The 20713-nt window shown below is 39.7% G+C and overlaps 1 protein-coding gene across 8 annotated transcripts in view; it reads right to left on the bottom strand.

Annotated features, from left to right (window-relative positions):
- GPAM (glycerol-3-phosphate acyltransferase, mitochondrial) overlaps window positions 1–16526 on the bottom strand; it is a 29678-nt gene extending 13152 nt beyond the window's left edge. For 2 of the 8 annotated variants that reach the window (XM_039708923.1, XM_039708918.1), the window contains exons 1-12: window positions 16335–16523; window positions 15809–15965; window positions 14270–14400; window positions 12234–12356; window positions 9205–9278; window positions 6245–6358; window positions 4857–5006; window positions 4124–4220; window positions 2967–3103; window positions 1574–1673; window positions 649–861; window positions 161–274 (exon numbers count right to left, since the gene is read on the bottom strand). In XM_039708923.1, coding sequence (XP_039564857.1) covers window positions 161–274; window positions 649–861; window positions 1574–1673; window positions 2967–3103; window positions 4124–4220; window positions 4857–5006; window positions 6245–6358; window positions 9205–9278; window positions 12234–12356; window positions 14270–14371 — 1224 coding nt within the window. In that variant the 5' untranslated portion in view covers window positions 14372–14400; window positions 15809–15965; window positions 16335–16523. Of the gene's footprint in view, window positions 1–160; window positions 275–648; window positions 862–1573; window positions 1674–2966; window positions 3104–4123; window positions 4221–4856; window positions 5007–6244; window positions 6359–9204; window positions 9279–12233; window positions 12357–14269; window positions 14401–15808; window positions 15969–16096; window positions 16112–16334 lie in introns of those variants that run through there. The other 6 variants (XM_039708925.1, XM_039708924.1, XM_039708921.1 and 3 more) reach the window with 6 other exon arrangements.
- Window positions 16527–20713: the final 4187 nt, after the last annotated feature.

Consider the following 20713-nt stretch of genomic DNA (forward strand, 5'->3'; position numbering starts at 1 on the left):
TTCATCAAAAACAGGGATACTTTTGTTCTGCCAGAATGGACTGCAGCAGACAATGCTAGTGATGATAACCCACAATGAGAAAGTCAAAATAAATGTGTCCCACTATTGAAACACCAAAAATGTCAAACCTTCAAAAATACCTTCAAGATAAGAAACTTACTCTTAAGGAAAATGGTTGTGCAAAATCTACTCTGACACACCCATAATTCTTCCGCAGCATTCTGAAGACTCCTCTAGCTATACTCCAAAGACTTTCATTCTTCTTAGGCTTGCCCTAGAAAACATAGGTGGTTGTTTTGCTTTTCTTCCACTTTGCAATTATAAGGTTATGTTTAAAATTAAAACGCATACAACAACAGACAAAGCAAGCCCAAAGCTTTTGACACACCTTATAACTTCAAGTACATCTAGAGAACTATTTTTCTCTGTAGATATCCCCTTGAACTATTTGTCATGTCATGAATTTGCATTTAAAGTGTGTCACCTGTACCTCAGCACTCCCCATCAGAGACATTTTGTGATTCATGGCTCAACACAAACCCTGAGTCCATGAACAGAGGACTAGCACAACCTTTAACTATGTAATACATTTTCCTGCACATAAGCAGAAAATCCCCTAGGCAAAGCAAGTTGTTTGATTGCTCTTACCAGCTGTTCACTGTTATAGTGACCTTCAATTATGCGATCATAGGAGATTCCCACAGGTATAATCAGGACATCAGGAGTAGCATTTGAGAAGAGAGCATCCACCACCACCGACAGAAGACCCGCTCTAGCTCCAGATGTCTTTCCACTTCGAGATCGTGTGCCTTCCAAAAATATTTCTAGAAACTGCTGCTGTCTCAACAATTCTTCTATGTGCTGAATACAAAAAGTTTGGAAGAGAGAAAAAAAAATTCTAATTATATTGGCATACATATGTGTAATAACGTACAATTATATTTCAGATATATTGTCAGCAACCTTTTTTAAAAGCAATGGAAGATCATGACTTGGCATGAGTATTTGTGGGAAAAACCCAATAATTAATTAATGCCTGACACAAGCCCAGCCCATGTGGAACTGAATTTGCATGAATATACAAGCAGTATAATGACATTTGTTCAAAAAGCATCTCTAGCAATGGTTGATGGAGTTGATTCACATTCATCTTTCCTTCTGGCTCCCCAGCACATCCCATCTTCCGAGATGCAAATACAGCTACTACACTGAATGGCACAAAGGATTACATCAACCCATCATGAACAGAGACTTCCATTGTGCTAAGTGAATCAATGTAGAGATGCCTCACAACAAAAGACATCAGTGAAACGAGTATAAGTTAACTCAGAGAGCATTAATTCCTCATTCTTTAATAAGGATTATGCAAGGTGGGTATCTGCTCATTCTCAAAAGAGCTGAGCATGCAGTTTTCTTTATTCTGTAAATTCAAACCTTCATACAAAAATGAATCCCCCAGCATAAAACTTAAGACAAATTCAAAGCAATAATCTCCAGAATGATGGAATCCACTTTTCCCACTTGCCACCCAAGTGAAATTCCACCTACAGAAAAAAAGACAAGAAATACACACCACGTAGAGCAAAGCTCTGTACAGGAAATCCTTACGACCGTCAGGGTTCTGATCCAACTTCCGACGAATGAAAAATCCTCCCAGCTTGCGGATCAGTGTGCTACACACCAAAGAAGGATTATACTCATTGATTTCAGCTTGCAGGAAACTACTACATCTCCAACAAATAATTTCTTGCACACAACAGGGATTCAAATAACTGAAATTCTTAAAGACTAAACTGTATTACACTACACATGATGGGACTACACAAATATTTCTCTATTTCACTTATAAACAGGCTTCTTTGCACTGTCTTGCTCCACTTCACTGCCTTGACAGGTCACTGACCAGGAGATTCCTGCACATTGAAAGAGTTCATGTAAGAGTTCACCTGAGCTGGCCCCAGTCCATGCTGTGCTGCACAGACTGCACGGCCTGCATGCCTGTGGTGTGACACACACTCCCCTCAGCTGCAGGATCAGCTCAGCCAGCTGATTTTAACAGAGCAATCTGCAGGTAGCTCCCACTTGGCACCAGCAATTACACCACCTGCATGGTCCTGCATTTATCTCATAGTGTAGCAAGAAGTTCTCATGAGGACATCTGTTCTGCTTGACAGAAGCAATGGTGAATAGGGCTGTTTTCTTGAAGAAACAAAATCCTTTACTGGCTCAAAAGACCAAACAGGAGTACAGCTTTCTGCAGACAGGCTGCTATGTGTGGATCATGGGCCTGCTGAATGCTGCAAAACTCAGGGTGCCCAGTGCCTAAAGTAATGTTAGATTATCTATGCTAATTTATTCTGCTGACACTTAGAACTAGCATTTTAATTGCTAATTTATATGAATATCTTTTTCACTGGGATTATTACAGACCAGCACCTACTGGTGTAAAACACCCTTGAAGTCAAGGCATTCCCCTTCTTTCCTCATCGTTTACTATAATACCCAGTCATTCTTTAGATACCAAATAGTCCCAAATTCTGTCTCAGTGGCAAAATATGACCTAAAATATCTCAGGTTCTTCAGCCACCAGAAATACAATTGAAACACAGACTCGAGTGGAATACTTTTCCACAAAGTATAATTCACCTAGTACTATTGCTGCTTGTTAGCCAGCTCACAAAACTGCATGAAGAGCTGTCCATTCACAACTCTTTCTCCCATATCACCTTTCCTTAGTCATCTAACCACTCTGAGACCCCAAAAAAGGAATATCCTTTCTCCTCACTCTACTAAGGTTTTAATAGAACTTCTCAGAAGGACATTCCCTCTCTGAATATGTCATAGGAACCAAGGAAGTTCTACATGATAGCCCAATAACAGTCAGATCATTTCACATTTAAGACATTTTGTGCAATAGATCATATCCCTCCAACTCAGTCTTTTTTCAAATAAGGAGAGGTTATTACCTGAAGATGGGGATGTTGAGGTTGTTCCCTGCAGCTATGTAGGGTGCTTTGATGTTATGGCAGAAAAGAATGAATGTAAGAAGCAGATAGTCAATGTGGGATTTGTGAACAGGTAAAAAGATAAGAGGCAAATTCATCTATGGTGGGGAGAGAAGGAAAAAAGAAACAAGTCAGTTGGTAAGAAACATGGAATATTACTCCTTTTCTTAAATCCACTGTTGAGATTGCTAGCATAATCTTATCTAAACTGATGGTATTTTCCAGTTGCCGTAATTGAGTTTGCTTACTCCTGGTTTTCCTTCAGCTGGGACAATGAGAATATTTTAGTCAACTTGTCTTTAGTCTTAGTTTTCATGAACTGTAGTTTTAAATTGTATCCATTACATTAACAACATAATCATTTTAATATAATGGATACAAATACTCCCGGATTGTTCAGATTCACAGTGCTGAGACAATAATCAAACAATTAAGGTGATGTGGAAAACCCTCATTGTCACCCAAGTACCTGTATTTCTATTAGATATTAGCAATGATTTTTGAATAGTGGGTTTCCCAAATACAATATTCAAAAAAACCCAGAAAAGAACAGGAGCTTTTTTATTTCTTTGATTTATCTAATCAATATTGCTAAGGTACATCCTGAAAAATTAATTAATTCATTTGAGTATAAAGAAAATGGTAGCATTCAGGAGTTTGTTGGACCAATTTCAATAAATACTAAAATACTGGAAACAGACTGCTAGTAAGAAATGGGAAAAGTTTTTTCTTAGAAGTTTTTATTCCAAATCAAAGTCAGTGAAAAATCCTGACTAGATCTATTAATTTACTGCTGGCTGCCTCAGCTCGAAAAGCAGAAATAATGTTGGATGCAAGGTTATCTGAGATAATCATTCAGCCTAATAGTTAAAATTTGATCCTGAATCAATGGTAAACCCAGAGTTCACATAGTATTTTAGATTAAACAACTCTAGGAGCATATATTTAATTATTAAAACTATTTCAAAGTGTTCTTATTGTATTTCAGATACAATACAGTTCTACTTACAATTGCATTTCATACAGACTTAGCAGAACTCTCACAAAAAGAGAAGTGCTGCAAATATTAGAAACTACTTCAAAAATCTACCTTACTGGATTTTCCCACCCTCCCTTACCTCTGTTGCTGCTTTGACCATTTCTATTTGACCTCTGTGGATCTGGATATTCCAGAAGAAGCTGTTAAACAACTTCAGTAACACCCAGCCAGTCAACCTACGGGAAAACAACACAACTCAAAAAGCTTCATTTATTTCTGCCTTGGTTTTATATTGCTTCTGTATGACTAAAGGCAAAGCCAGCTGATCAGGTAACTTATATTCAAACAAAATTAGTATAAAATCCAATTGCTAAACAAGGTTTTGCCTATGGTTAGTAGCCACATTTCAGTCTCCTGCAGTTATGACACAAATCTTGTATCAACCTCAGTGAAGGTTGTGAACTAGGAACATGACAGAGACAAAATCATCCTTAGTAGTAAATGTAGACACCACAGGAGAAGATTTTATCTAAAATAAGACTCTCCCTGAGATATTTATATCTACAAATTATAACATTGAATAGGCTAATGGAAAAGTTATCTTTCGGTCTGTGATGCTGCAGATAGCTGTTCTTGCCCATATGGGCCTAAAACAAAAAATGTTGCCAATACTGATCCAAGCATTAGCACCAAAACTCGTTTTGTGAGACAAGGAAAAGTTTGTATTTAATCTTATTATAAAATATATTCCTTGTAAAGGCAGAGGACTTCTGCTGCATCTGAAGAATAACTACCATTTTTGTTGGTATCATGCAGAAAGAGCTTGTCCATTTTTCCACTCACTGACAACACTGATGAGACATTTTTCTTACCTGATTAAAGCAGGTGAGACATTTGCTACCATCTCCTGGAGAATTTTTCTAGCTTTTTTCTTCACTTTGTTGATAGCTTTAGGATCCGTCTGAACAAAACTGCCAGGAGTACTTGGCTCAGAAGCTTCATCTACAATGGCCTTCTGGACTCTAACATTAAAAAGTAAAGTTTATGAGACAGCCCCACAACAGAAGAGTCCAAAACACAGACAACAACATCTCAGAATGAGCTACATATTACTACAGGAGTAACTTGCAAACATAAAAAGCATCCACACTAAACTATTGTGTACTCCAAATGCATTAAACTTGATTCAGTTTTATAAGCTCTAATTTAAGAGGCAGGTGGTGATTGAATGGGCTCAAAGGTGACTACATGAAAGAGTACATACACAATTCACAGATACTAATATTAAAATATTAAGTGACTGCCAATTTTCTGAAATGGTTAATAAAGTTAAAAATTCAGGGGGAACAGGTGCAGTCTCATTTTTGTTAATGTTTTCTTTTTCCTGCCACAGCAATTTCACATACCTCATTAGAGAGATTTATGCAGTTGTCATTTTAAACTTCTAGATTATTTTTGCCCTTGAATTCTCAGTTATACCAAGTCTAACAAAATTTTATAAGGGCTATTTTCCCCCTTTAAAACATACCCAAGAGACAGTAAGTGGCTTTAACACACCCTGACTGTAGCACAACACAGTGCTTCACTTTTCAAAAGCAACACTATCATCTTCAGATGTGACTCAAGCTTTAAAAATTCAGGAGAATTAGGAATGTTAATGTAGGCAGCGTGTGCCCTCTGACAAAAGTAGCCTCAAGGAGCAAGCAGGTGGTTGAATTTCTTTGTGTCCTAAGAAAACTGATACCTGAACAGCTGATCAGGGGCTCAAGATGTCATTTAAAATGAGGCATATGAAACAGGAAACAAGCTCCACAAAGTTAAGGCTAGGTACTCCATTCTACAGCCTTTTTCCATTTTTTCCTGCACTCTCCAGGTGTACACTCAGGGTACTCCAAAATGCTGCTTTTCTATTATTTCTGAAATACAATTTCTGATGGCTGCAGTATGGCTTCAGTGGTAATGACTTACATGAATTAGATAAACAGAAGTTTGAAGAGCTCTCATGTAGCAATTTATTTTTCTGTGTACTGTCTGCTGTTCCCCCACTACACACCATTCATTTAGAGACTTGTAATCCTTAAACTCCCCTCTTTTACAATTTCCAACAGAAATTGCAAACTACATTCCTGAAAGGCTGTGCTAATGATACTGCATCTACTAGTATTTTAAACAGTCTGAGTTTCAAAATTTGTAGTTTATAAATTAAGACACATTTTAATGTACTAGAATTTTTTTAATAGTTAACATTGTGTTATCTTACCTGCTGCTATTCAGCACATTTTCTGTCAGATTCTTGGCAAACATGCCCTTATGAACATCCCTCTCTTGCACAAAAAGGACGTAGCAAAAACGTCTCGCAAGCCACCCTCTGTACCTACAAAAATATGAAGGGTATTTCAGTGTGATCCTCAAAATATTTTGCTTCCAAAAACAACAGCATTAAAAACAACTAAAAATACTATGAAGAAGCAAAAGTAAGTAAAATTTTATAAATGGCTGTCTAACAGCTTCTGTATCTTCTAGTAAATTTCCAATATCTTCATATTACTGATGAAACAACTGATGCATAGCACAAAATATCTGAGCCAACATCTGCACCCCTCCAATTCAGGGAGACACTGGTTTGAAATACCCACAGAATCACAGGACTATAGCAACCAAACCAGCATATACATTTTGTCTGTCCCCTGGAACCAACTCGCCAGCTCAGCGAGGTCAAAAAAAGTGATAGTGTTGATTTCCAGTTTGGTGCCCCTTTCCAACAAGGAAAGTAAATGCCCAGCTAAGAGCTTTGTCAACTTCTTCAAGGAACACCAAGTCCTCTTGGGAAAGCTGCTCACGTAAGCACAGGGTAAACTCTCACAAACACTTTTGAAAATATGTTTGCATTAGCCATCAAAACTAAACCCACTTTTTTAGTTAGCTTTTCTTCCTTTACTGTGTCCTCAAACACCCCAGTCCTATGTGTCTTCTCCATTTCTTCTCCTAGCAAAGTTTTAGCAAGAGTATAACCACAAAATAATCAGTAAATCTCACTACAAATTCAAGTGTTTAACGTAACTTATGAAGACAGTCTCTTCTTTTTTAATTAACCCTGTCCTCTACTCTCAGTCATACAAGCAGAAATCACCTGAGAAAACGTTATTTGAAATATCAAACATCACAGAAGATGCCTGTGACACAGAAATGGCGTACACCCTATTCCCCACAGTGGATACTCATCACTACTCCTCTCCCCACCTCCCTCATTTACCAGGCCAGCAGCGGTCAAGACACCAATTAGACAAACCAAACACTTGGGACCCCCAAACAGCATGTGATGGGGCAGAATTAACAGCCGGTTAAAAAATTAAATTCTGGCAATTTCTAAGCCCAGAGCAGTAAGTATTATGCAAAACTCCTGTCCTGAGGTCTGCTGGTGCAATGCCTGGCTGCTGCTCCAGTGAGTGTCCCAAACTGAACTGTGGGTGACAAAGCTCACGATGGTTTCCATGCTGGAGCCCCGCCAACGTCTCACCCGTTGTCATCACTCGAGTTACTGATCTTGGCTGTTAAACCTCCCTACCACACTTCAGTAAATTTATACATGTGGTAAAAACAGCGAGGAAAGATGAGACAGAACTTCTACACTGCAAAAGGCCAAAGCTCTAGAGTGCACTGTAATTAAGATGGGTGCACATGCACGAGCCATGGGCACAGAATGGCATGGAATGATCACATGAATTTTCAGACCAGCAATTCATGCTGTCAGAGGAGAAGATTGGTGACTCTGTTTTAATTGCTTTTTTCTTTTATCCCTCTTCTCTTTAAAGTTTGAGAACCTTACTGATTTTTCTAGAAAGAAAGAAAAGGATATGCTTTCTGACAACAATATTTTTTGGTAACTATGAACATATCAGAACAGCACACAGCTATTGCAGGGGTCCGTCAAGGCATGAAGGCTTCTACATTCATTTTACAGCTTAGACACAATGTAGTTTAATTGGAAAAATCTGTTTTCTGATCATGTAGCAATAAGAGAAGATAGAAATGACAAAGAATGGACCAGTCAAGAGACATTTAAAACTGGCAGTTGTACTTCAGATAAAGGCTATCAATACAGTTACAGCATGCTGGCAGTTAAAAAGAACCCCTCTTGCTTTCTAAAGCCAGGAAACTGTGACTATGTAACTCCATGAAACATCAGAATTTCATTAAAATTGTCCATTTTCACACTATAATGACACTACATGTCTCACTATTCTGAGCTAGATGCGTTGATTTCAGAATAATTCATTAACCCATTTTTTCTCCTCGTATTTCCAATTCAAGTAACTCTGACTATTCAAAACCATTCAAGTATTAGACTTTCAAAACTGATTTTTAAAAAGTTAACAGCATTTCTGTTATTTTTCTGTATTCCAAACTATAAGCTCAACTGTTAAAAAACCCCGTAATTAATACAAATTTTATAAAGAACAGCTTCTAACATTAGCTTTCTCCCTCTCAAACACACACAATGCTGCCTTTCTTTCACTCAGACACTTTGGCTCATTTCTGTCAGGCTGCTGGCCTCTCTTTGTTTGCTCTGACTCTACAACAAACACTGCAGGACCTACTTATGCTAATGATTACTGTAAGAAAAACTTAGCAAGCATTAACTTTACAAATTTTGAGCAATCCCAGTATCTTCATCCCAGAACACAAGATATGATTCCAATAGCGCAAAGACACATCTTCATTTTTTAGATTTTTTTTTTCATTTATACCACACTTTTCAGAAGCTGCACTCTGCCACTAAGGCAGAGAAGAGACAGATTCATAAAACACATTCAGGTTAATTGCCATAAGTGGTAATAGTCAACATCTAACTTGTGAGCCAGATCTGCTCAGTAAATTAAAGGGCAGCCTGAAGTCATTCTGCATAAGGGAATAAATTGGGTGCCCTCAATATTATGCTACAGATGCTGCTGCCATTTGCATGAAAGAAGAAGGAATTTTTGTGAAAAAATTCCGGGTTTTTTTGACCCCTACACTCCTTTCTGTATCCCAAAGGACTTTGCCCAGTTCCCAAATACACACAGCCAGATTTAACAAGCACGTTACTGAAGTCAGCACCAAATCTCTGCATTTTAGGACCACAATATATATCAGCTCAGTCCAGACCATAATAAAGATTTCTCTGTCATAAAATCAGAGCACATTGAATGCAAAAAGCAAAAGAAACACTTGCTACAATACCTGGTATGTGTTTCATTGATATATATGACATTACGTAGACCCAAAGAGGGAATACTAGAATTGAAGAAGTTATCCTGTAAAACCAAGAAAAAAAAAGATTAATGGACTACTTCATTACATAAAAATAGCTTTGTCTGTTACATTCATCATAACATTTAAGATGATGCAATGTTTTTCATCTGTACTATAATCAAAGCAAAACCAGAGAAGTGTTGAACCTGCCTACACAGTACACAAACTTCTAAAATAAAAATAGAAATTCTAATCACTATTCCCAAGTCCGATACTTTCAAAGCATTCTCTAGCCTTTACTGTGTGGTTGCACTGGTTACACTCTTCAAGCCACAACATTTCAGCAGATTCTGATGTAATATAAACCAGGACTTGTCACAATACAGAACTCATCTTTGAGATAGAACTTTACTAAGCCACACTGGGCATTACAGTAACCACGAGCATTTGATGCTCAGTCTGCAGCATCTGGTTTGCCAGCAGAACAAGCATCATGTAACAACAGCCCAAGGGTCAGGATATCCATCCATGGTAGGTGGCAAATCTCCACATTCTTGCTCTGCCTGAACAACAAACTCAGTCCAGCCTTGTAGAGCCTTGTTACAGACTCCACATGCCAAGCTATTAACTGGGATAAGTTCAGGAGCACTTCCACAACCAATATTCCTTCACAGGAAGTTATAAATTCTATTCTTTAATAGTCCAAGTCAATACCTTGACCAAGAGGCTGATTTCTTTCTATCCAAATGATATATAATTATAAAACTGGTACCTTGCCAGCAGTGAACTACAGCTAAAACTACTGGAACTGTACATGTCAAAGAAGACAAAAAAGGGACAGCAAAGGAGAAAGATGGTCACCAGCAACAGCACAGCTGCAAAACAACCTCACCATCAATTCTGCAATGGGAGTCAGGTAAGAGTCATTTGTTTGTATTTTGTTTAGGACACACCACTTACCACAAAATTAAAATATATGACTGTCCTATGTCATTTGCAAATCAGGTAGAAATTATGTGCTACAGTGGGAGCAGAGTCTCCTGCTCCCTGATACAGCACAACTGTGCTGTACAATCAACCAACTGTTGCTCTAAGGTCTTAAGAGGAAACTTCAATGTTATGCTAATTTCTCTGACTATACACTGATGACTTTTTGTGGATGTGATAAGCAGATGATGTGTTCTGGCAAAGAGAAGATGACTTGTTCTTGGTCTCCCAAACAATCAGCAACAAAGTTAAGTGCTACTGAATGCCAGTCTATACCTGTCCATGCCAGTGCTCCAAGTGTCAGGTTAAACCTCACTATGAAACTCATCCTCCAGCAGTACTGTTACACTTCAGCTTTTCCTTATTTAACTCCCCTCCAATCCTGTGTCAGGCAGAGCAGGTGATTCTGAGAAACCAGCTGAGCCAACACAGGATCTCCCTGCTGGCACAGAGAAGAAGCCCAGCTCCCACCACCATATCCTGGCCTTTCCTGCCCATCTCTATGCCTCATCTCTTAACTTACAGCACCTCTAGAATTCATTACATCCTTTAATGTCCCAACTTCATGCAGACAAGACAAAAACAAAGATAGCCAGAATAAATTAATAAAGCAGGTAGTTTTCTGCTTGGTTAGTGAACTTGATCAGCTCTGAGGAGAGCAGGAAGGAAATCAAGAGGGAGAAGCAAGACTTTCCACTCTCAGCATTGGCAAGTTGTTAGTGTGGTCAGCACACTTAAGGAAATTTGCTTCACTAATTTATTTTCCTTAAGAAAAATAATGAAAAAGACTGCTCGAAAAAAATATTTGCAATCTAATGAGATGATTATCTTTGTTACTGTCTGTGCAAGGATGGCATTTTTTTTCCTTACAGCAGAAAGCAACAAAGGGCTTAATAGGTCATGCTCCTTTCTTAAGTGGGATCTCAGGGTAGTTAATTAGTCTCTTATTAAATGGACAAAATACAGAACAAGATTTTTATTTTTAAAGCACAATTCCCAGTTTGAGAGGAACAGCCTAATTACTAACATGCTAATTACTAAATGTATAAAGCCCTAAGCTGAGGATTCACACACACCTTTTTGTTAAGTCAAAACACTTGACTTGTCTGTTTGAAGTAGTCACAGTTTATCTAATTGTTTGTCTTGTTGCCCATATCATACACAGCCTTCACAGTACATTTGGATTTCTATATCACATTTGTATGCCATTGCTGCAATTTTCTGTTCTGGCAAAGAGTGAAATAAATTCTCTTTGGTCAAAGAGGAAAGCAAATTTTCCCTCTAGCCCAGCCAATGAAGGTGTAACTGAATGCAATCTAAAGCCAGGGGTGTGCACATAGCCAAATGACATGATGAACTGGTTGCAAACTGTTTTGTGCCATTTATCAGCATTTTGCATCTTGAGCTTACAGAAAGCCTGCCCAATGCCGTTCAATAAAGTTCACATTTTAAATCAGCTTGTGCAACCTCTCTAGAGCCACCATCCTGACACTGTTCCCAGCAGACAAATATCCCCACTATCACAACTGGCAGACCTTGTTTCCAGGCTGGGCAGAGAGGCAAGGAATCAGCCAGGTGTAGAAAATTAACTTGTTCTCTTAAGTACAAGACTAAGCAAGTTGGAAAGGAAGCATACTGCTTAGATTCCAAACTGTATTTATTATATGGATAGACAATTAAAGTGTCCTAAAAGCAAACTTTCACACTTTTATATGGTCCAAAGTCCCATTATTAATCTAACACACCAGATAATTTTGCTATCCCATTTCCTAGTAATAATTCTGAGGAGCTGCAGAGTTTTTTGCAAGGAGTAAGTCTGCACTGAGAGGTGGGAGACTTAAGCATCAAAACACGTGTGTTTAATTCCATTACAAATTAAACATAACCACAAGCAACAGTGAAAAACTATAGCACTTCATGAACTAAAAAACACTGTGACCTTAATTCTGAAAGTAAGGAAACTACTGCAACTTCATTATGCTGCAACTATGCATTATTGTCAAACATAATCCATTCCATAATCTTCTTACCCGGCTCTGGGGAGTGCATACATAGCAACATCGTCCCACAAACGGCCTTTTCCTGCTCAGCAGAGCCTCCTTCCATCTTAAAGTGGCAGATCGGAACAGAGTGGGACGAGAGTTACACTCTCCCTGCAGAACAAAAGACCACTGTGTAAATATGCAGAAATATGTGTTCTGCTGTCTATGGGAAAGCTTTGTGGAAGAGGAGCTGCCAGACACGCACAAAAAATTACCCCACAATTTTTTCCAACATTTTTCTAAAATTTAAAAAATAGAATAAAAATCTCAGTGTTGTACTTATGTAAGCACTGCTGCATGGGTTGACAGACAACATTTTAAAAGGAATGATAACTGTAATTAATAAACACCAAAGGAACTGCCAGCTGAGAAAAGTGAAAGAAATTAACAGTACAATACCTTCTCAATAAGGTAAAGGTGCTTGCAATATGAACAATGTATTTTAAAGTTCAACTGAATATCACCCTGTAAAGCTGCAAGAAGACTCAATGTATCCAAAATATTAACTCCATGGACTCTGTAGGAACTTTCAGCAGTTTCATGCAGAGTGATATGAAAAAGGAACCCCTACAACTTCTCCAAAGTTACACTGTCTATCTGAAGATTACAGAAGAAAAAAATCCAGTGACTGCATTCACAGAACTAATTCTCTGTGTTAGGACATAATGCAAAAATTGTAATTAAGTATATTTTCAAAGACCTTTACTGTTTCCATTAAAGTCTACTGAATTATTGCTTGCCTGAGAATGAGAACTGGGTTGCCATTTTTAAACCACATATTTTATTGAGAAGGAAGTTACTTCCAGTATTAAAAGAGAAGTTATAGAAACAAACTAAACCAAACCTAAAATGTTGTTTAAAATAGAACTTTTAAGTGGCAGAGCAGCAGGGTAGAACCAAGACTGGAAGACACAAATACAGATCATCACATACTCAGTGCAGTGAGAAACTCCCAGAAAGTCAAAAACAATGCTGAAGATGCTTAAAAACTAAATTGTGCATGTATCATATCTGGCAAGCAGCACACACTGGCAAATATTCCAAGGCTTACTCTTCCATCTAAAATAAACTATTATCAAGATGCTAAGCCTGCCATAATCCCTCCTCTACCACCTCCTTTAATGCTAACTCCAAAACAAACCAACTTTGTAACAATGCCATCTTCCTTCTGCTTGCCTCCAACCCCTGAAGTTCCTCTCAAGCATTTTCTTACAAAACCCCCTTTCTATCTCTTCTGGCTTGCCTGCCCGTATTCCACTTTCTCACAGACCTCTTGGTTACTGCAGCTTGCTGTTCCATGGAACTTAGATCTAGCTAGATAGAAATCCCAGCTGCCAAGACATCTGCCCTTTCCCTCAACTCTGACCATGTTTCCAATTCTTCTTCTGTATCAAGTTCAAACCACCTCTCCAGATCTATGTCTAATTCCTCCTGACCTATGCTGCTAAACCATCCACCACTCCAGCTCTCATGTGGCTCCTTTGGCTCCACCCAGACCACTCTGCTCACGGTCTCCTTTGTCCCCTCCAAATCCCAAGACTCACTCAATGGAGGACATGGACTTTTAATAGGCTCCTTATTTATATCCACCAATTTTTCTTCTGCCTCCTGGACTGCACTCCTGCTCCAGCTTCAATGCCTATATGACTGTGCAACTTCAGCATCAAGCTCCTTTTCACCTGCACACTACATCCCCCAGAAGAGCAACAAGCTTCCTATTTTTCACTTTCTGTTTGACTTTGGCTACTCCAGAATGGGATTCTTTACATTTACTGCTACACAAAATGATTAGCAGTCTCACAACAGACGACTGTAAGACTATCAATAGAGTTTGACATTATTCTTTGGCACAGAATTGAACTGTTGGCTCCTCCTCACATTTCAAGTTAAATGAAAAACAAACTGTATCATGCATGAGAGACATAATTCCTTATCTTCATTCTTCGTAACAATAAAAAGTCCACCTTCAACTTGAAGAAATAATAAGATAAATAGGGTCAGTAACATTCCCAATTTTTACTTACCCACTCTTCAGTGGAATGCTTACATCTACTGATGCTGCAGTCTGCTGAGGTGGACAAATAGGAAACATCTATTGTTCCAAGGGACAAAGCAGTTTCATCCATGACACAGGAATTGAACTGAAGATCACAAACTGCAAAATAACAACATGTGCATATATATATTCTTTTTATCTGTATATTCATATATTTATATGCATGCACAGAAACAAACACACACCCAATTTCAGTGATAGGCATCTAGTAATAAATTAGCAAACTGGTATTTTTTCACCCTTCACTAAAATTCAGTTCTAAAGACGCTTCCTTGCAGCTAGAAATTGACACGATTTTAATATGCTAAAATCCCCAGCACATGTGACTTCCAAAACCACAGCACACCAACCAGCTTCCTGCACGCTTTTCTCTCCCTGCTCTTCTTCTCATAACAGGTCACTATAGTCCCCTTGTAATTTTCCACTGTTCTTTACTGCATGGTTTAAACCCTGCAGCCATAAGGATACGCATGTCAGACACTTTCCTAAGTTTACTATTCTCTTGCACTCTGACCTTGCTCTTTCATAATTTGCTTCTCAAGGACACCTATGATCTACAAAAACTGTCATTAATGTTCTCATCTAATCCTATCTCTCAGTATATTTTATGTGTCTGGTCTAGCTGTAGTCAAACCAGTTTGCAAATTCCTTGGGCAGAAGGAGTGCTCTATGAAAAAGCACACCTCTAAATATGAACACACTGCTGACAAGTGACATTTCAGTCTTGTGGGATTAAAGACCAGTAAAGAAATCTCAACCTGATTAATGATTTTGAAATTGAGTTTTTGTAGCTCATATAATGAGTACAGTAAATAATTCTCCCTTGGCCAAAGAAAAAAGGAACAGCAAACATACTAAAGCAACTTAGTGTTGTACAGTGTATTTGCAAAAGACTACAAATTAAACTGCTTTGTTATTGAGAGCCACTGAAATAGGAATCCCAGCATTTTCACCAACAGAACCTGTAAAGTGGCAATATATCCTCTTCCATCTGTCACTGCAAGGAAACTTCTATCATGGCCAAGCTGTGGGCCATCAGGAATGAGATTGTTCCCACCCAAAATGCTAAGCTAGCATCTGCAACAGCAAGACCTAAAACTTTAGTCCGAGCTTTTTCCCTTTTCAGTGCCCTCCCCAAGTTGCCACAAACCCATCCCGCAACACATGCACAGAAAGAGCTCCCACTACAACCTGGAGTCTGAGCCAGTATAACCATGCAGACCATGCATATCCTTCACAGCCTAAGTACCGAAGTCATCCCTTTATCTTTGCTGGCTGTTACATTCAATCCGCCTTTTATTTAAATTAGTCCTCAGGCGAATTACTATGTAACCCTCCCAATAAATACCAAAAAAAAAAGCCTGGAAACCTCAAACGCTGGAACCGAAACGAGTCCCGCTAGTGCTCAAGGTGACCTTGGCTGCACCGGTATATACAAAAGATGAACTTTAAGAAATACGCAATTAAAAGCCCGTTTGAGCAGCAGCAGCAGCCGCCGCATACCTACCTGCGAGCCAACCCGCCCCCCGAGCGCCCGCTCCCCGCTGCGGCGCTGGCGCTGTTCACCTGCCGGCCACCGCCATCCCGCGGGCTCCAGCAGCGCTCCGGGCTCACCAGGGCTCCCTCAGCAGCGCTCCGGGCTCCAGCCCCGCCGCTCACCACACCTGCTATAAATAAAACCGCGGCGCTGAGCGCGACGGGGGTGCGCAGCGCCCCGGGCACCGCCGCTGCCAAGGGGCCGCCCCGCGCCTCCCCGGCCGCTGCGAGGGGCGGGCTGCGGCCGCCCCGCACTCACCGCGGGCTCCGCTGCTGCCCCAGCCCTGCCGCAGGGCCCGCGGCGGCGCCGCGCTTGACGCGACTTCCTGAGCGCCCGGCCCGCAGCGCGGCCCTGCCCGGCCCCTGCCCTCACAGCCCTCGCCCCAGGCCGTGCACCAGCCCTGCCCGGGCCGCTCTGGCCCTGGTGCAGCCGCCGCGTGGTTCAGCAGCCGCTTCCACCGCCCCCCTCCCCCAGCCCAGAGAGAGCAGCGACTCACGGCTGTTTGGCTCTCAAATCTGAGCTGCTGAACAGGAAAACGCTGGAAAAGTAATGTGAAGTGGTCTTTAAATGGGTTTGCAGCGACTCAGAGTTGCCTCTGCGAGCAGTCGCGGAAATTTCGGGACAGGTATCGATCTGCCTGCCCGGCCTTGCAGCAGTGCCAGTTTGCCTTTTACTGAGCGCAAAAGTAAATGTTGATTGAGATTGCTGCATGTAACCAGACAAGGGCGAGAGTATTTTTTGGCTTTGGCATTCCTGGGCTATTTAAAGACAGTTTCTCTGTGGCTTGAGTTACAGCCCAGCAGGAAGGCTCGTGCCTATATTTCTTTGAATATCCAAATCACGGTGCAATACAGGAATAAAGTGACAAAATCAAAGATACTGTTCATACGAATGCAAATACTCTGCTTAGAGATTTAAGTAGCGCAAGGTGTTAGTTTTCCCCTTGAGGTCTCTTTGAATGTCCAAATCACGGCGGTACAATACAGGAATAAAGTGACAAAATAAAAGATACTGTTTATACGAATGCAAATACTCTGCTTAGAGATTTAAGTAGCGCAAGGTGTTAGTTTTCCCCTTGAGGTCTTCCTTCTAGATGTTGTTTTGAAATGATAACAAATGAGAATTGTGGGAATTACAACTGCTTTTCACACATAAAAGAAAATGCGTAAGATGTGATAGACAGAAACCTAACTGCTGCATGCACAGGAGAACTGCCCTAGTTCCCACAGCTGAGCGCCTCCAGGGAATACCACTGGAGTATTAGAGCTGGTAGTTTACGAAGAGCATTCTGCTGTTTATGGGTCAGAAGGGATTTAGAGTCTGAATTTTCCTCCTTTTAGCAAGGAAAATACTTCTTTTTGTTGCAACGTGGATGTTGGAATAAAAGACACCTAATTTTCAAATAAAAAATACAAGAAGAAATAAGCTAGAAATGTACAACTATGAAATGTACAACTATGAAATGTACAACTCATATAAAGTTTGTGTTTCTGGGCCATAAGCAGTCCAGTATTTGTGTCTTTGATCTGGTGACCAGCAGCAGGGCCACATCCCACACTCAGGGTTGTGTGGTGTTTGATCCAGGGGTGTTGGAAGCATTGAAAGGGAAAGCTCTGAATTCCATTCAGAAAAAAATGAAATGCAGTGTTACATCCTTTGTTTTTGTAACTCTGTATATGGAGCAGATCACAGAGGCAAAGTCCCAATAAAATTATGCAGCCCACATCCTGATCATTGCTTCCAGCACGAATCTATGTGCAGTGAGGGGAGTCAGAGCTTGAATCATCTTAGTAATCACATTGGAGGAGATGATTCAAGAGCTGGATTACATGAAAACTTAATATAACAGAGATGGCAATGAACACATATATTGAGTCTAAGAAAAGGCAGGGAACATAAGGCCCTTAAAATTCTTATTGATGTTGAATAATTTAATTGTTTCACTTTATTTGTGTTGTTGTTTGTGAGCTTTTTAGTAGGTACTTTATGAAAGACCCTTAATACTGCTTACACACAACCTTCTCTAGGTGTGGAATCACATTGATTTTTTTCCTCTTCCACCCATAAAAATAGGGGATCAAAGAGGCAACTTGTTTTCGGTGTGCTACGGTGTAACTCAGAACAAACTCTCAACCACTGAGTGTAAAGCCAGCTCATCTGCTTTGCTTCCCTCTGCAAAAGATGAACTATAGTACATTTAAAGCCTAACATGGAGCTTTTGACATGTTTTTTCATTATGCACTTTTGCACTGGTATCTTTTTTCTGGTTGCAAAAGAGTTATTTCTGTGATATAAGTAACACAAAAATCAGAAGAAAAGCCTCAATGGCTTTGTTGGAATTTTGTGCAGTCTCTAGAGTCTGATTTTTAGTATAATTTATGAGAAAACTGCTTAGGCTATTCTTTAGACTTTTGAAAAGGATAGTAAATAGATACAGTGTTTTACTTAAACAGTGATTCTGTGTAATAATGAAAGAGTATTTCTTGTATGATTGTAGAGCAATTTTCCAATTATTCTAACCTTAAAAAATTCTTGGCGTATTTGTAAAATAAATCCAGAGATAATTTTGCCACTCATTTGAAAAGGATCCTGAATTAGTCTAATGGGAATTGCAGCTTAACAAGATCTTTTTACACTTGTATAAATCCTCAGGCTTAGTAGTAAAATCTCATTTCAGTAGTGAAAGCTTGATGTGGGGTGATGTTGTGTTGCCATGGAATCAAGCAAATGGGAAAAATTTTGGAATGCCCCGAAGGAACAGACTTTCAGAGCTGCATGTGCTCCAAAAAGCCCAAATACCACTGTGTTTTCTCTTCCAGCAAAGGGAGATTCTATCCTGCTTCCATTGAAGCCAATGGGAGGCTTGCCACTGATCTCAGTAGGAGTGGGAGCATGCCTGAGTTTTGCAAACCATCTTTTTAAAGTCCTTAAACTGAAGTGTTTGCTGTGCCAATGAGTCCAGGGAGGTGATTTGCATACGATGGCAAATGAGCAGAACCCTGGCTTTGTGTGAATAAGCTGCTGACCATATTCGTGCATAGCAGCCTGCAGAGGAGAAAGAGCTGGCAGGACTCTTTTTTTTCCTAAAATAATGATTAGTCCTTCCTATGTTTAAATTCCTCATGAAGCTTCCAGCAGAGTTCAACAAAAGTACCTGTTTGCTGGACAATTCTGTGCAGAGGAGGAGGGAGCAGGGACAAGGGGACTTCTTTTTACATCGGCTCTACCCTGGCTCTGTTCTCTGAGCCCAATTCCAGCGATTCCCATGATGTCACTTTTAGTAATGGAGACGTGTTTACAAAAGAGTACACAGCATCCTCTTTAAAAAGAAACTTTCAACTTGGGGAGCATTACAAAAGTTAGGAAACTGAAAACTGTGTGAGGAGGGAGTAAAGATCCAGACAAAGGTACTTTGTTTGCAGTGACCGAACTTGACCTCACATGACTGTGAACAATAATGAATATGCAGTTTGGCAGTGGCAGAACTCAGTGTCAGCAGTATTGCCTTTGGTATACAATATATTAAGAGCATCTGAGAGTGGCAAGTAGCCACAAAATGGGCTGATAAGATTGTATGAAAAATGGTTTGGGTGTACTTAATATCTCCTCCTTTCAAGACAAATGATTTTTTTCTTTTCTATTTCATCCCTCTTATCTTGAGAACAAATACAAAATTCATTAGGAGTACAGTGACTCTCTCCTATGAAATATATTGTGTTTCTGTAATTTTGCAAAGATAAGGGCATTTTAGCCCAAGCTGCTCCTAGTTTTCCCTTGAACTTGTTACTCACATTACAGAAAAGGCTTTTGTTCTAACAGAAAGATCCAGTATAACTAACTGGGTTAAAACCAGTATAATTAACTTTTACACTTCCAAACTTAGCACCATTTTTCTGTCAAGAAATTACACGCATACTTGCATTTTGTACAAATCAAAAAATCCTAACTATCCAAAGGGATATGCCAGCATTTTAAATTTAACAATGAGGAATGGCAGAATTTGGAACAAGATTCTCCCATACTCATGCCTTGAGCAATTATCTGCCATAACAATGCAGGCTTCCCCCCTGCCTGCTGTGAGCAAGGGGGATGTATTATAAGGGTGGTTACACTTTTCCACTTTTGTTTCTTCAGGGTATCTGCAAAGCTGACATTCTATCCAAGAGCTGATTTTAAAACAACAGATGAAGCAATTAATTTATGGCATATAGATCCTAAATACCGTTGGATATTCCAAACTATTATCCACTTGCAAATCATAAAAAATTGGTTTGTGTGGGAGACTCTGGTATTTAAAGGATACATTGCATTTGCAGGTACTTCAAGTTTCACTAATAACTTTATTGTCAAGCCAAATTCAATTTCTCTGTGAAAAGCAAAGATTTTCTTCTCATCTAGCTCCCTCTGCAAGAATCCAGAACTGCTTTCTACCCTTCCAAAAAAGAAACCAAGGAATATAAGAGAAAATAGAGAAATCTAAGAGCTAAGGGCAGTATGGGCCATTTTGAAAAAAATGGCATCTCATAGGAAATGCACAAAATCATGATCTTATAAAATTTGCTGTGACTCATCCTCAAGTCACAGAACTGTGAATTTTTCTAGAATAACACAACCCCTAATTAATATGAGGTTCTAGGCAAGTGTTTACTCATTATCTGAAAAGGAGGCACTTTTCACTGCTCGGGTTTGCTCTATTGTGCAGCTGTTGGCTTTAGGAGGACTTGTCACATCTTGTAAAGTACTGTAGATACTGGAAGTTGGGATCACAGGCAGCTCTTTCAACAACAGTGCACAAGAGGCTTTGCAATGGTGTGACCCAGGTGTTGAATCCCATGATATCCCACCCCCCATCCCCCTCATTTTCAGGTATTTGGG

The sequence above is a fragment of the Passer montanus genome, unplaced genomic scaffold, assembly GCF_014805655.1.
Source record: "Passer montanus isolate IOZ18808 unplaced genomic scaffold, ASM1480565v1 scaffold21, whole genome shotgun sequence".
Classification (NCBI taxonomy): domain Eukaryota; kingdom Metazoa; phylum Chordata; class Aves; order Passeriformes; family Passeridae; genus Passer; species Passer montanus.